A 16,106-nucleotide genomic window follows, 5' to 3' on the forward strand; every position below is an offset into this window, starting at 1 on the left:
GCTAAATAACTGAATATAACATTACACAAAGTTGCTTAATTCAGTGTAGTGTTGTTAAAATATTTTTTTTAATTACATAATTACGTGTTTAAATAGAGCTTTCTGAAAATGTATAAGTACTATTCATTTTAAAAACTCAATAAGTAAAATAAAACAAGAATTACACATTACGTTGTGATATTTTTGGATACAGTTAAATAATGTATGATGACCTACTCAAGTCATAAACTAAAATATTCAACGCTCATATAAAAAATACCTTAAAAAGATAAATACAATAATAAAGCAATAGCAAATTGACCACGTTAGTGTAGTTGTAGCGTACTAAACTGGTTCAATATGCAGATAAATTTAGTTCAATGTTATTAATTATAGGATATATAGCTTAATAAATAATAATTATTAAAATCACAATAAGGTAAGTAGTATATTTCAATAAGTCTTATGCAAGTTTACAAGATCAGTGTGGTGTATTTTAAGGAAGTATATCTTTGCAAAATTAGTATATATAGATAAAAAGATTGGTATAAAATACGTTTCAACACTTATTATTAATGCACAATACTAAACAACCTACACTCTACAGTACATACCTTCCATAAGTTACTCTCCACAGTTAGGACGAGTGCTTATACGCAGTTAAAATTTGAAACCAACCAAGTACTATAACAAAAATTATTTTAAAAATATTGTCAGCACCAAGTTTGATATTAATAACTATGGTCTATGATTAAAATATGTATATTATGTACTAACAAGTTAATGTCAACGCTTGTGTCGTTGCTTCTGAACAAAGATTTTAAGTAAACTAGTGTACAGAAATATAAGTAATATATGAACTCAGAATGGGTAAATATAATCTAATTTTTCTCTATATGATTTATTTTAAATAAACGACTTATATTTTGAACATTGATTAACCAAAGCAATAGTTCATAATACAAACAACAGTAACGGTTTTCATAAACTTATATACATATAATAATTATTTAAATAGTATTTAAATTTAATAATTCGTCTATAATTTTTATCACGAAAAATAAATGCTATTTTATTGGAAAAATATTCGACTTAATTATTAACCAAATGCATTATATAATCAACTGTTTGAATATATTTTATAAATGTACAAGAGATGGAAGGTGGTCGGAGATTCCATCACTGATAGAAGTGGTCTTGACGTGAATACAGCAAGCACCTTCAGAAGGACTTGTCGCGAACACAAGTTGATCAATATGTTTACCACAAGTTTCTCTATTAGCATAGTATTGATCTCTTACGGATCTCACGAATCTTTCGGTGACATCTGATGACACCATAGCCACGACGCATCCTCCCCAACTGAAACATATTATAAAAATATATATTACTCATCGATAAATCAATACTATTATTTGTCCGTAACTGAAATTTATAACCCTATACCGGGATAATGTTACTGTGGGTAATGCTTAAAGTTTATCATTTGAATTTAAGTTTTGTATAAAATAATATTATGCATAAAATATAAAAATGAAATCAAGGATTTCTTATAAATAAGAAACTATACTTTTTATAAGTGTTCATTCTTTGAAAAAATACTTTTAATTGATCTGATTAATTTATTTCATTTAATATAACAAAAACTTTGTAATGTTAATTAAATTCTTAGAAACTTAAGTTCTATATACATAATTTCATGAACATAATTATATATATTATACATGTACAATTTTCTAGTATCCAGTGTAAAAAATAATAATAATTAAAGTGGTTTAGTTAAACACACATTGAGAATAGTAAATTAAATAACATAATTCACGAAATTGACTATGAATGAACTCAAACGATTAAAAATAATAATAAAAGTTTTTTTTTATAAAATTCTTAATAATAGTTTGCATATAGTTTTTAAATATATTTATGTATATTAATATATATAAATATATTAGATTATTATATAATAGTATAATCTATATAAATTATATTCATACAAATAATCGAACATTTATAATATAATTTAACTAATACTTTATTTATAAAATGTTTTATCTATGAATTTATTTTGAATTTAATACAATAATACAAATATAATATAATGTACCCGGCACCGGTGAGCTTGCATCCGTACGCGCCTTCCCGTTTGCAGAGTGCCACTAACTCCTCCAGGTCTGGATGACTGCATTGGTATAGGTCTCGCAGTGATGAATGGCTATCGTCCATTAACTTCCCGAGGTCTGACGCTGCTCCGGAATTCTCACACAACTTACAAAACTCTTCCATCCGCTTGGCCTCTATGACATGTAAGATGAATATATGATAGGAGTTAAAACAATTTTTAATAAAATTGTGATGAACCTTCGGTAGTCATCATACACGTTCGTGACTTCGGGTAACGGTAAACCATCGGTATATACTCGTTTCAAAACGTCTTAAAACTCCCTAAATGAAAAGTTATATATTTGTTTTAGATCACTAAAAAATAGTTAAATACTATTTATTTAACATTGTTGCATACATAAAAAATTTGTGCTATTTGACTTCTTTTTAAATTTTTTTTTCCACTACCTATTCTACACATTTGTTTGAATAAAAACTAAGCAGGTTTGAAATATTGTTTCATTTTTCATAAAAAATTTACTATTCCTTTCTTATACTTAAAAACATTCAGTGCATTATCTATCATATCTACATATAATTACTTTTTTAAAACAACAATAGTTGCTAGCTACAGTTGTTATTTCAAATTTTTATCATTGTTGTCTATAAACTCAATATTTAAAATCGCTACCTTCGAACACATGTAGAGCCCTCTGGTGCAAAAAAAATTCAGTGACGTCGGTCGTGTTGGCCGTCAAACTGAGCTCGTCGAGTTGGTCTTTGGACACTGATAAGATTTCACACACCTATATATTGTGTAGGTTAAAAAAAAAAACGAATGTTATAGTTATTAAGTCATAGATAAACACGTTAAAATCATATCAACCAATTACCATACCTCTGACTTTGAATACCTGTCGACGTGCAAGTGCTGGTGAACCAATTCAATCATTTGGTCTAGCGTGTTACCCAAACTCTTTTGCAACGTCGCCAGTACGGTCATTTGCTTCCATTCCAGATTCAATTGCTTAGCAATTACCTGAAACCCGAGTTCACAATTTATTAATTTATGTCAACTATACATTTTAAATGGTGTTCGTAATTAAATGAAACAACATAAAAATTAACAGAAATATATACGTTTAATAGTTACAACTATGTATACGTAAACTTATAATCTTATTTTGTAATCTAGTTGACAATTTTAAAATATGGGACAATCCAACAGTAAAACTATTATTAATTAAGAAATGTATTTAAGTTTAGATTAAAAAGTTTTTATAAAAATAATAAGACATAAATGTTAATCTACTCAGAATGTCAAACAATGTATCAACAATGTATAACAATGTTATAAATGTCAAATTATTGTTGGAAATTACAGAACGTCCGCACAAATATCAAACAGTGATGGCCAATCAAACAATACTAGAAATTATTTAATTAAGAATATGATCAGTGATATTCTGTAAACATAATCATTATACAAAATTAACAAAATACATATTGGTCATATTGTATATTTCATCTTTGTATACACACGACTAATACTTGCAGTGTTCGAGTCTTTGGGTGTGTAACTAATAACTACTGCGCGGAACTGCATTAGAAGGTTTTGACTCATTTTTAAGCAAATATTCATCACTTCATCAGATTTTAAATATATTAATATATGGTCTATGCACTACAATAGTAGGTACTATAAGTTAACATGCCTTTTCATTTTGAAATAAATAATTACGTTTCCCATATAGCGATCCCATTTGTGTAACGGTTAGCATTCTAGACTTTAAATTCATATCTCGATGGTACCTATACTTTTTGTATACTTTAAAACTTTCTACATAATTTGATAATCTGCACAAGATAAAATAACTGTTTTAGTACAATAATATTTTCCTATCAATATTTTTCGTTAAATTATTACAATATCATACACATTTATTTATTGTTATTTTATTATTATAATATTTTCTTGGTTTTAATTTAATATATTCATGACTCTAGCTAATAGTTACAAGAAATATAGAATATAATAATTTTAACCAAAATAATAACGAAGCGAGAGAACATTCATGAAAGATTTATTTATTATTCCCATCAATTTAAACATGCAATTAAAATCGCGTATTGTGCTCTGCATTATGTATAGACTATAAATATTAATTTTTAATAAAAAAAAAAAAAAACAATAATTTTTTTAATAAAATGCTTTTCTCAAAAAAGTTACTTTTCAATTATTTTATAAATATTTAAAATTGTCCATGGATATTTATCTTTTTTGTATTTTAGATCAAACTAATACATAGATTAAATTATTTATAAACATGATTTTTCATCTAAGATAAACATTTAGTAATTTAAACATCTTAAACGATACATATCTATTAGTTAAGATGAGATAAGTTACCTTAGTAATCTCAACAGTGGACAAGTATATTAAGTTAATACAATACGGGTATAAATATAATAAAAGTAGAATAACGACACGTAATTTAGATTTACCAATATAAAAAACATAAATCTCAAATTGAATTCTATTAAATACTAATGTATTAAAAACGATGTATTGAATGTTTAAACTTGATGTACCACCGATGAAGAACGTATCAATCCTAAAAAGATTATAGTTTATAATATTATTATAAATTATATTGGAAGGTACCTATACTTATTATAATTTATAAGATCAATGATCATTGATTTGTATGATATGAATAGGTCGTATCTAACAACATAAAATAATAATTTAAGTTTAAGCTTCAAGTATAAATTATAAACTGAAATTAGGTACATCTGTCAAACATTAAATTTTAACTAAAATATATTATCAAAGAGTCGTATTTATGACTCAGTGCGGTATACATACTAATAGGATATCGAGAATAAAGACAAATAATAAATTATTTCCATTTCATATATTCATACAATTTTGGTTAGAATGTTAATATTTACTTATAAGTAATAAGTTATAAGTTATAACACTTATCTAATCAAATTAGGTAACGTTGAACATTATGGTTACGATATATGAAATACATACATATTATAAATTATTCATATTGGTAAAAAACATAATTAAATATTAATCATAATTATTACTGACATTATTGTTTTTATAATTTATCATGATACGACCAGACTATTGAAAATATTATAATATTAGCAAGATGGTCTCTCAATATATACAATTTATATTTAATATTTTAATATTATGATTATATTTAACTTTAAATTGTCAGCTCTATATAAATCACTATTAAACCCATAATAATTATATTTTTGTAGAATAATTACCTATAATTATTATACTATTACTTTTGTACAACTATTATCATTCCTTAGATAACCTTCTCTGACTGACTATTCATACCGATATTGTTACTTTAATAGTTATTATTGTTAAAAATGTTTATGTCACTTCAGTTGATTTTCAGCGTTTACAACAAGACCCACTCAAGAAAAGTCTTACACACTAGCTAGAAAACTAAACATCTCAAATACGTTGTGTGGAGCATAAGTTATATATTTATTGTTATACGTCGTAAAAATTGGATTTTTATTTCGCGTTTAAATTAATTAAATATCATACAGCTCACTGAATACTCAATATTATTATCACCAATCTTAGTGTTAATCTAACTCGTCAGTTATAATCATGAAATTATTGTGTTTGTTATTAGTCGTAGCAGTGCTTGTGGAATTAGCATCATCATCGTACCCGGTAGTATGTAAAAAAGATGAGTACGAATTAGTCGATATGTGTGTGGCAAATTGTAAAGCTAAGGAAGGCGATCAATCCATTCTAGGTGCATGTAAAGTATCATCTATACATAGAACTCATTATGATTATAGCAGAAGAGCTACAACATATTACGAATGTTGGAAATGTACTAATGAGACTCTATAGACTCTTGATCCATAATATTCATGTTATTTTTACTTATATTCATTTATAACGGATTTTTTTTTTTTTTGTTAAATAACTGAAAAATATATATAATCATGCACTATTCACAAACTAAGACTTAATGTCATTGAATAAATATTACGCTTATTATGTTATACATTAATATACCTAATTTTTCAATATGTATTAATTATTTAAACTGGGTTTAAATATAGTTTTTTTTTTTTTTTTGTGGAATTTAGTTCTCTAAATTTACTGGTATATAATACAAAAATTTGTAACAAATACTATAATTATGTAAAGATTTGTAACAAACGCTGTGATGATATAAATAAATATTATACAAATTTAGAAATTATTTTTCTTCTAGTCGAGATGCATCACGTATTATCATAGTCAGTCGGTAAAGATAGATGGATTCGCCAACGGATAGACTATCTGACTCTCACGTATAAGCAAAATGGTAAGATTAAATATTATTTATTTTTTCACATATTCATTTGTGTGCTGTGAGTTTGTAACTGATATTTATCGACAACTTCGCAGGCAAAAATAATGCTATATTATACAGTTTTAAATAAACAAATTTATATACCTCACACGATTCAACGGAAGTTACTCTGGCTAGGCCACTAATTGTTCTATATCATCCTACAGTCCTATTATAGTACTCACATAGATAATGATAATATTAATATTATTAGATACGATCTACGTACAGTATAATTTTAACAAACAAATTTATTTTTACAATTAAATATCAAGTACCTTCATATAATTAATTATAAATATTCTTATGTACGCGCAATCATAATTTGTATGTATTTAATTATTTTAAATATATAAATAAATAATTATGTATAATGTGTTAAATTATAATTGATCAACATTATGTTCATCGATTCGTAAATCATATTCAAAATGTTCTATGTTAAAATATTGTTTACTATTATTTAAATATTATGTTTTAATCGAATACTTTGACTCCCTGGTGGTTGGGAGTATATAATATTAACAAAAGAGCAATTTCAAAGTGTTGGGTAACCAAAAACTGATAACTTCATGAGTTACATTAAATAATAAATACAAATTCACAATGTATTTACCTATACATATATCAGTGGTTGTAAGTAGATAAATTAGCAATAAGTAATGTTTGAAAATATAAGGCGCCCAATCTAATACTGATGAGTTATTATTAGATAAATACACTACTTAAAATCCATTCAATTGGGTAAAATAGATATACCGGTACAAACCTTATAACATTATAAACTTTCAGAGTTCGCGGGGCAGTGTATTTTTACACATTATTATTTAAAAAGTGTATATAGCATTAATCCACATTACGTTAAATAATAATGTTTACCTACCTACATTTTTTTCAAACAGAATAAAATGAAAACTTAATATAATATTTTAAATAATTATTTTATCTTTTATGCAGTTGACCATAAGTTAGGACTAGGAATTATCCTTTTATTTTTAATACAATACCATATTATACAAACACAGCGTATGCTATATTATTATTGATCTACGTGACTGTTATTATTACACTAAAAATATGATTAGCAAATTTTTTAAATCTATTTTTCGTCTCAATTTTAGAAAAACATAAATTAATAGTTGAAATTTCGTGTAAAGCTTTCAGTTATATTAGGTTGGCAAAATTGTATTTGATAAAAACTCTTGAAGTCTCAATCAGCTTATTCTTTGTCAATAATTCGTTAAATTTAAAGTGATGATATTACAAACGATTTTAAAACCAAGAACTTATGAAAATAATAAATAGATTTGAAAACTTTTTAAATAACCAGTATTTTTAGTTAAAAAAAAAAAAAAAATAAGAAATTCCTTTGTCAATTATTATTTATTAATTATAATTGCTTTCACAAATCACTGGCTAATATGATAAGTGAAAGGAATATGACATGTCGCACAGATAGTATGGGACACTGAACCTTTTTGAGTAGGATATATGAAGAATTTACCTGCGAAGCCAATCTGCATTCTACTACCCTCGTGTTGAAGTCGTTAGATGCAGCTTTGTTCTTGACGGCCAAACTCTGAGCCACTACGAACTTGGCGTCGTCTGGAAGTCGGAATTGTTTAACCGCCAACGGATTGAAGTCGATACGGGCCGCATAACCTTTACGCCGTGAAATAACAATTAATTACAATATTAATAATAAAGAAATAATTAAACTTACAATATAGGTAATTAAGATAAAAGATAATACCATACTCAATTATTATCGAGTAATATTATAGTGTACGTAAAATAAGTATAATATTATTATGTTTTTGTTCGATCACCTCGTTTAGCGTTCACGGCTATCGCTTGGTCCATGCCACCGCCAGCCGTACCGATGTATCTTTCGCATTTGGCGCTGATTTCTGCCAACTCGAGTCTACTGATCGGTACCTAAAAACAACGTCATTGTAAACGTTTTACCTACACGCTACGCCGTCTTTAGTGATCTGCGGGGATATCAATTTTAATATTTTTATCAATACTGCAAAATCGTTATTACGAAAAATACCGTGTAACAACCTTATTTTGTTCTTACATAATATAATTATATTTTAAATAAATTTTAGTAAATAATAGTTAAGTTTAAGTATAAAAAAGCAAAATACTAACCATATATCTATAAATAAAATTGTATGAAACCTTAAGGCACGTATATTTCGGTAGTTTTTACATTCATCATTGCATGGATCCTATTATTATTGTATTATCTTGTGTTATTTTTAAAAATTATATGAATTTCGATAATACATTTAAGTTAGTAATTAAATAATACTATGATAATATACTCACTCCGTATCCGATCAGGGTTGCCATTACGGCGGCCGTCACCAGTGCACTCGAACTACTCAATCCCGAACTTTCGGGAATGTTACCGGTGACTGCGAACAAAAAACCAATCTTTTCGACGGCTTTCAGTTGATTTTTGTTCAGGTATTCTCGAGCTCCTATAACGCCACACATAAAATAGTTCGACCAACTTGGGCTATTGCTCAACGACTCTGCACTATGTTTGGATGGACCAATAATTTAATTCGTATAAGTTATATTTTACGCAGACCAAACGCTGTAGAATATTCGATTTATTTACTTTATATCTGATATATTTTTGGAGACGTTTTCGTACCGTTCCGTACATAGGTTGGTCAACTCCACGGTATGTCGGTCGGTTGTCCTCTTCGCTGCCACTACAATACACTGATCAATAGCCATTGGAAACACAGAATAACCACAATAGTCTACATGTTCGCCGATCAAGTTAACTCTGCCCGGTACTTTGATATAGTATTCTGGTGAAACCGATTCGAAAGATTCGCGAAAGTGTTGCTCCAACTTTTGAACCGGCACGTTATTCGATGACGTTACCCACGTGTAATCCACTTCCATTTTAAATCTAAAATAATATTTAACAAAAATAAAATTGAAAAATCTAACCCTAAAGTTTTTATTATCAGAAGTTAAATTCTGAACCAAGTCTTTTTTCTTTTATAGGATTGCGAATTTATAAGTTATTGATTAATACAAAATACAAAATATATAGTATACTTACCTATATATTTACAAAAAATGGAAATTAACAAAATATAATATTATGGGTGATACAGTAAACAATGTGATGTATAAATATAATAAAGAAGGAAAAAGAAAAAAAGCTAAAAGAGAAATAAATATTAATATGATAAAGTAGACAGAGCGCTTAGATAAAATTAATATTGACTTTGTCTTTGAAAAAATTTAAAAAATATATCTAAATATTTCTTAAAATAATTATGGTGCATGTTTGTTATGCTAGCGCAATTAGTTAGTACCCAGATTTTCCATATCTTTTTTATCAATATAATGTATTTAATTAAACATTTAGTAATACCAATCATAATATATTATAAATATCAAAATTAATATGTTCTATTGTTTTAAACCAACTGAAACTCAGATAAGACATTCAAAATACCCTCGAAGTTTTTTTGTATATAAAATACTATTAATTATATTATTCAAACAAGCACTAATAGATATCGTAAAAAAAACAATTTTAACAATTCAAGAACTCAATTTTTCATGTATTGTTATTTCATTGATTACGTTTGAGTTGAAAAAAAGGAATGTTCATTCAATGCGTTTTCTATTCGCCTGTTTTTTCCGATCTGTCTGATATTGTTTGTTTTTGATTCAATAAATTGTATATTATAATACAAAATTTTGTTGTTTGGTATTCAACCCGTTTTACAGATATATATATATATATTATAAAAATACTTATAGGTATGAGTATTTCAAGTGTACGCTGCTTTGAGAAACGTTATATTAAATAGACAATTATAAGCTGTATTGTTGTAAGCTTTATTACACACGAATTATACGAATCTAATTATTAAAACTGATCTAAACGAAAAATTCGTCGCAGCACAGAAATGGTTTAAGTGCTTAAGATTCGGCTTCGGTTTTCAACTTAAATTTTAGTCGATATGATAAGGCGTTAGGTTCCCATGATAAGTTGGGGTAAAGGTAAAGGGTTCGATCTCCACTCTGGCGGTGCCTTTGGCGCGTCCAGCGGCGGCGCTTTCATTAGCATGGCCACCCGTTTCTTTTCCGATTTTTCGCATTTTTTTTTCAAGTGATTTTTTGATTTTAATTTTATTATTACATTCATATAAAGTGTTTGTAAACACAAGAGCGTTTGTACCGCACTGTACTGTATCCGTTAACGATAACATCAACAAAATGCTTTTAATATGCTTAAAAATGTTTTATTTGAAAAATAGTGTTTGTAATTTGAATGTCATTGGCATAATGGCATGCAAAAATGTATTAGCTATATATGATTATTTTTCATTTTAGATTCTTAGCAGAGTGATGAATGTATTGATTTTACAACGATGTATGTTTTTTTTTTTGTCTCTGAGTACAGCATAACTAGTCGAAATAATACTTCAATTTCAAACTTCGGGGGTGGTTTCCGATGGAAAAGTGAATATCCTTAGTGCATTATAGAGGTAAAAAGTAAACATTTTCCAATAGTTTTCAAAAAAATCAAGAAAAACAAAAAAAAAAAATGACAGAAAAACGGGAATTTTTACGCAAAACCAGTTTTCGACCGAATCGATTTTTTTATATGGTTATAATTCAAAAACTAATAACTGTAAATACTTGAAATTTTCACCAAATATTTATGTTAGTGTCATCTATATAAAGTTAAATTTTCAAAAAATTTTGGCTTTTTTTGAGTTATTTATAGACCACTGAAATTTTCGATTTTTATACGAATAATTTTTTTTGAAGTGTCGGTAAAAAAATTTTGGATGACCAAAAAAAATTTAAAATTTAATACAAGGTTCCTTATGAGTTGTTCTTATTGTAGCTAAAAAAAATTAAAAATCGTTAGTCACAATTTTTTTTTATAAGCGTTTATAGTTCAAATTATTACGAAATTTGTCGAAAACGCGAAAATTTGCAAATAATTTAGAAGTTGAAAAATCATAAAATGTTTTGTGTTTATAACTAAGGATTAAAAATACAACACTAAGGTTTCCATAAGTTTTTCTTCAAGTAGCTATAGAGAACACTTGAAGCATCATTATAGGAAAAATGTTTAGTGCGTTTGAATTTTAAATTTTTACGAAATCGCGTAATGATAACGATTTATCCTCAAACGATTTTAAATATTTGTTATTATTCAAAAAGTATAAGTCGTTATTAGCCAGTTAAATAAGGTTGTTTGAGCAATAATATTATCAACATATTTACTTAATGAGTGTATATTATTTTATATTTTTTGCTAAGTAGTTTCAATCAAAATTGTCGAATGACTTATGAAGGGCGATATAGGTTATTAGGTACGATATAAGAACGACTATAGCACAACGTAATGATTATAATAGTTTACTTTCTTAATCACAACAACTCAACATAATAAATACAATAAAATAACGAATTATAATAATAATTAAAACAAATAATAATACTGCTCGACGACGCGGGACACGTCCGCGGGCGGACGATGCACACGCAACGGGACGCCGGACAAAAGTGACTAGGAATCGTGTACCTACAATTTGCATAACATACATATAATTATACAAAAAATGCAAATACAATATTATATTTCTATGATATTATTCCTATTAAAATCGTGTGGGAAAACAAAATATTTAAAATATTCAAACTTGAATCTTGTACTCAATTTTTTAAATCAAACAATATTTAGTCAAACGTCGCATGTATAATAATTGTGGTATATCTATTAGTAAACAATACGTTTACTAATTGTAAATGGTATAGTTCTATCGTATTTTCCATAGTCACAATAAGTATTAAATAGATTTTTGAAAAAATGTGTTATTACACAATGGTAGTTTATGAACTTATAAGTTATAAGATATGTTTGAAAGATTAAACTTTGACCAAGTATTAGTATTCAAGTGTAAACCAAATATTGCAAACTAATACAAAATGTATTTTATGATAAATTTCGTATACTCACTGAGTTATCTTGTGGATAGATAACTGTTGAAAAAAATATATGCATTTATATTATATACGTATGTGTAATAAATTATGTTGGTTTCACAGAGATCTATAATACTTATAATATGATATGGGACTGTTTAAGTTTAAGATACTGAATGTTTTTATTATAATTAACTATTAAAATATGTACCTACAATATTATATAGAATAAAAGACATCTCTATAGTGCATTAGTGCGTATGTGCACTATACTCGTACAATAGTGTGCCAAATTATTTTGTTATTATTATATTTTATACAACGCGGCCTGCGAGACGTTAATATTATTACTGAATTACTTGTCGAGATTAGATAACCATTAGCTGTTATAAAATACTCGAGTCACCCTCACGCTATAGGTAAATTATTGCAGCCCGTGGACATGTGTCAATAATAAAATTAAATAATTCTTATCGAAACGTTATAGCCTATAGTTATATTATTATTCTTAGCAAACTGCACCCTAGATTCGAAACCGTTGAATTTATTTTTTGGAGAACGGACCGAACGTAGTGAAATGTTAGGTTGGGTGTTGGGTGAACATAAAATATACCAAAAAATACAATTCACATCACTTAAAGATGAAAAATGTAATACAAAGTTTTGATGACATTGTGCACGATGCGCGTTTATATATAGTTATAATATTATAATACGATTTAACCTACAGCCCAATGGCCATTAATAATAATATAATAGGTTATCAACAATGCTGCGTGACGTACTGGCGTATTGCGATTTCGCTTCTACATACTTACAACATATTACGTGTATCTATTTGGCGGTTGTTTTTGTATAGTAATTGTGTGCATTTTGCAAAAGAAAGGAAAATTACGACAGTAATTAAATATTTATGTGTATATATTGTAATTTGCAAATAGTATGAACCGGATCTGGTTGCTGGCGAGAAGAGCGGTAGTTATTACTTGTCGTAAAAGTCGAATAACATAATTTAATTGTAAAAAAAAAATTCATTCTAAATACTTTGTGTAGGTAGGTACGTAATAAAATATTATTATAGCAAATGAACGGACTTTGCAGCATCATGAAAGCGAAGTAAATAAAATTATGTCCACAAGCAGTAGATTATAGTCGGATGTGTATCTATATAACAATTTATTAATATTACATTATTATGATACATAAACTTACGCATATTATAAGCACACCATTAAAATAATGTAATGTTAGTGAACGGTTAAAACTAAAAAAAAAAAAAAACGTATAAAAAACAAATTTTACAACGAATGTAACGGAATGATATAATATTTTAATAAATAATAAATTTTATAATATTAAATAAACTTGTCTCTGTAAAAAGTGTAAACTATAACAATTAATGTGCTAGCATAAAATAGTAAAATATATAAATATAACCTAAGATATATCTTTTTTATCATTAACAGTTATAAATATTAAGTGATACGATAGAAATGATAATGAAGAACAAAGCTGATTTGATTATTAAAGCATATAACGTGTACTATGAATAGGTATAAATATTATTGTTTAGGGTATTTAATTTTTTTTTTTTTAGTGCGATTGTAAACTTAAATTTTTGAGGATAAAAACCAGTCTTAGAAGAAGCATTAACACATTAAATGTTTTAAAAATGTCACGTTCAGGTGCTTGTACAATTATTGCAATTATTGCTAAACTCATAGTCTTAAAACTCTAAAATTGTCATTAAGTATTATTCATTATTCAGTATCACACCATTTTCTTTAAATTATGTTAATGTAAATTAATAATTTTACGTTTAATCATTAATGTTAATGATTAATGATCATTATTAATTCCTAGAAGGCTAGAAACACCTAGAATGCTTAAATCGCCATAACGTTGAGCGCATATTATAATAGTATCTACTCGCGGGCGTTTTCGTAACATATTTGGGAAAATTATTCAATACGGTTTAATGTAACATTATGAAAGTCCAAACGAAATCCGTGAAAATCTTTTCGTATGACGCCTTAACGTGCAAATCATAATATTATCACTTCAAACAATTATATATGAATTATATTATTAGAGATATTAGAGACGACACTGACGCGTTTCGTTTGCGTACGTGATACTTATCGCCGCCCCTCTCCCACGCAAGCCCGGTGTTTTCGTTATAACTATTACAGAGATGATAATATATGTATATAATACTCACGAGCGTGTGGCGTCGTCGTCGTCGTCGGGAAACGTTCGGTTCGCGTGCAGGTCGGACGTGCGCTGTACGCGGACGGTGACTACAAACAGCTGCTGCTGCTGCTGCTTGGCCCGCTGGAGTGCCCGCGCCGCCGCCACCTCCACCGCCCGACGACCGATGACACCGGACGGCGGGTGGCACGGCGCCGGATTAAATAATCGACTGACGACTACGTTTTTGCTTTCGATCCGCTAAAACATAATAAAACGAACGCCCGTCGTAGCCGTACCTACCGACCAGAAACACGACACACAATAATATTTTACTTATCACAGTATAATATTATTATTATTGTACGTTATGTTTTTTGTCGTCGTGATTTTCGATTCACGCCACGTCGCCTTCTCATCGCCGGCTTCATACCTGTATACGTACTTTAGCGTTCGCACGACCGTTCCCACAGACAACGCGGTGCGAGCGATGCATCATCTGCAGACACCAATTACGTATTTAGGACTTGGGCTAATGGGAGGGAATGGTATCGAACAATAACGCTCTAAGACCAACGAGTATATAGGATGACGAATATAAAGCATTAAATGGCTATAAAAAATGTAATCTATAGTTTAAACCAATATTTGTGATGTTTATATGATAAAATTATACATTTATGTTTTACTTTGCAAGCCCGTCAATAATACTCTAATAATAAAATTTGTGATACTCCGTATGAACAACATTGTCAGTCCGTTCAATCTGTCTTTAAAATAAAATAACTTCTAGTAAATATTAGTTTATTAAGTTTATTTAGAACGATAATAATAATATTAATCTATAAATATTCTTCATAGTGATTCGATACAGTCTTGACTCGATTCAAATAAGACAATGTACGATAATGTATAATATTTATTAGCAGATAATTGCTAGACCCTAACATATTGAATGCATAATTATATAATAATAGATTAATTATATATAATCAGTTGTAATTGAATACATATATTCAATAATTATCTTTAGTACTTATCTTTCAATACTAAAATGAAAAATATGTATTTAAATGTTTATATTTTTTTCTTTTCTTGTCTTTTATTAATTTATTATAAATATATAAAGTTATATGAAGCTATGTGCTTTACTTATCTTTCACGTCGAGCCATTCATTGTATATAGGTAAATAAAATAAGAACCTACGAGATGAAAATGGGAGTAAAAAATAAAACATAAGTATTTTAGGTTATCGAAATCATAAATGCACGCTATAATAAATATGTATACTACAGTGTACAGACTGGGTGTTGGTACTTACATCGGTTTTGGGAAACATTGAATATCTATACAATAAACTATTCATAAAAACCGGTTTCGATTAATATTTTGAATCCTGGTCTTCTGAAAACATCTTCTTCTATGGTTAAAAAACGAACACACTT

At 27.7% G+C, this 16,106-nt stretch overlaps 1 protein-coding gene and 1 long non-coding RNA gene across 2 annotated transcripts; one reads left to right on the top strand and one right to left on the bottom strand.

The window, feature by feature from the left end:
• Window positions 1–399: 399 nt before the first annotated feature.
• On the bottom strand, window positions 400–15,083 carry LOC114126911 (N-acetylgalactosamine kinase). Its single transcript, XM_027990953.2, has 9 exons — window positions 14,692–15,083; window positions 9,115–9,417; window positions 8,817–9,030; window positions 8,309–8,417; window positions 7,984–8,141; window positions 2,978–3,118; window positions 2,771–2,885; window positions 2,084–2,273; window positions 400–1,341 (listed from the first exon to the last, which is right to left on the bottom strand). The coding sequence occupies exons 2-9, from the start codon at window positions 9,408–9,410 to the stop codon at window positions 1,119–1,121; spliced, it is 1,446 nt and encodes a 481-aa protein (XP_027846754.2). The 5' UTR covers window positions 9,411–9,417; window positions 14,692–15,083; the 3' UTR covers window positions 400–1,118.
• LOC126554795 (uncharacterized) lies at window positions 5,471–8,464 on the top strand. Its single transcript, XR_007606732.1, has 3 exons — window positions 5,471–6,452; window positions 7,966–8,209; window positions 8,318–8,464. It is a non-coding gene; the product is annotated as an uncharacterized LOC126554795 (long non-coding RNA).
• Window positions 15,084–16,106: the final 1,023 nt, after the last annotated feature.

Source organism: Aphis gossypii, chromosome 1 (assembly GCF_020184175.1).
Source record: "Aphis gossypii isolate Hap1 chromosome 1, ASM2018417v2, whole genome shotgun sequence".
Taxonomy (NCBI): Eukaryota; Metazoa; Arthropoda; class Insecta; order Hemiptera; family Aphididae; genus Aphis; species Aphis gossypii.

What these genes read in the sequence shown, in the direction of transcription:
- LOC114126911 (XM_027990953.2), bottom strand. Translation starts at nt 9,410, where the DNA reads ATGGAAGTGGATTACACGTGGGTAACGTCATCGAATAACGTGCCGGTT. An exon ending in AATGCAGATTGGCTTCGCAG is followed by an intron (nt 3,119 to 7,983) that starts GTAAATTCTTCA and finishes CTCGGGTTTCAG; the next exon opens with GTAATTGCTAAGCAATTGAA. An exon ending in TGCAAGCTCACCGGTGCCGG is followed by an intron (nt 1,342 to 2,083) that starts GTACATTATATT and finishes AATATGTTTCAG; the next exon opens with TTGGGGAGGATGCGTCGTGG.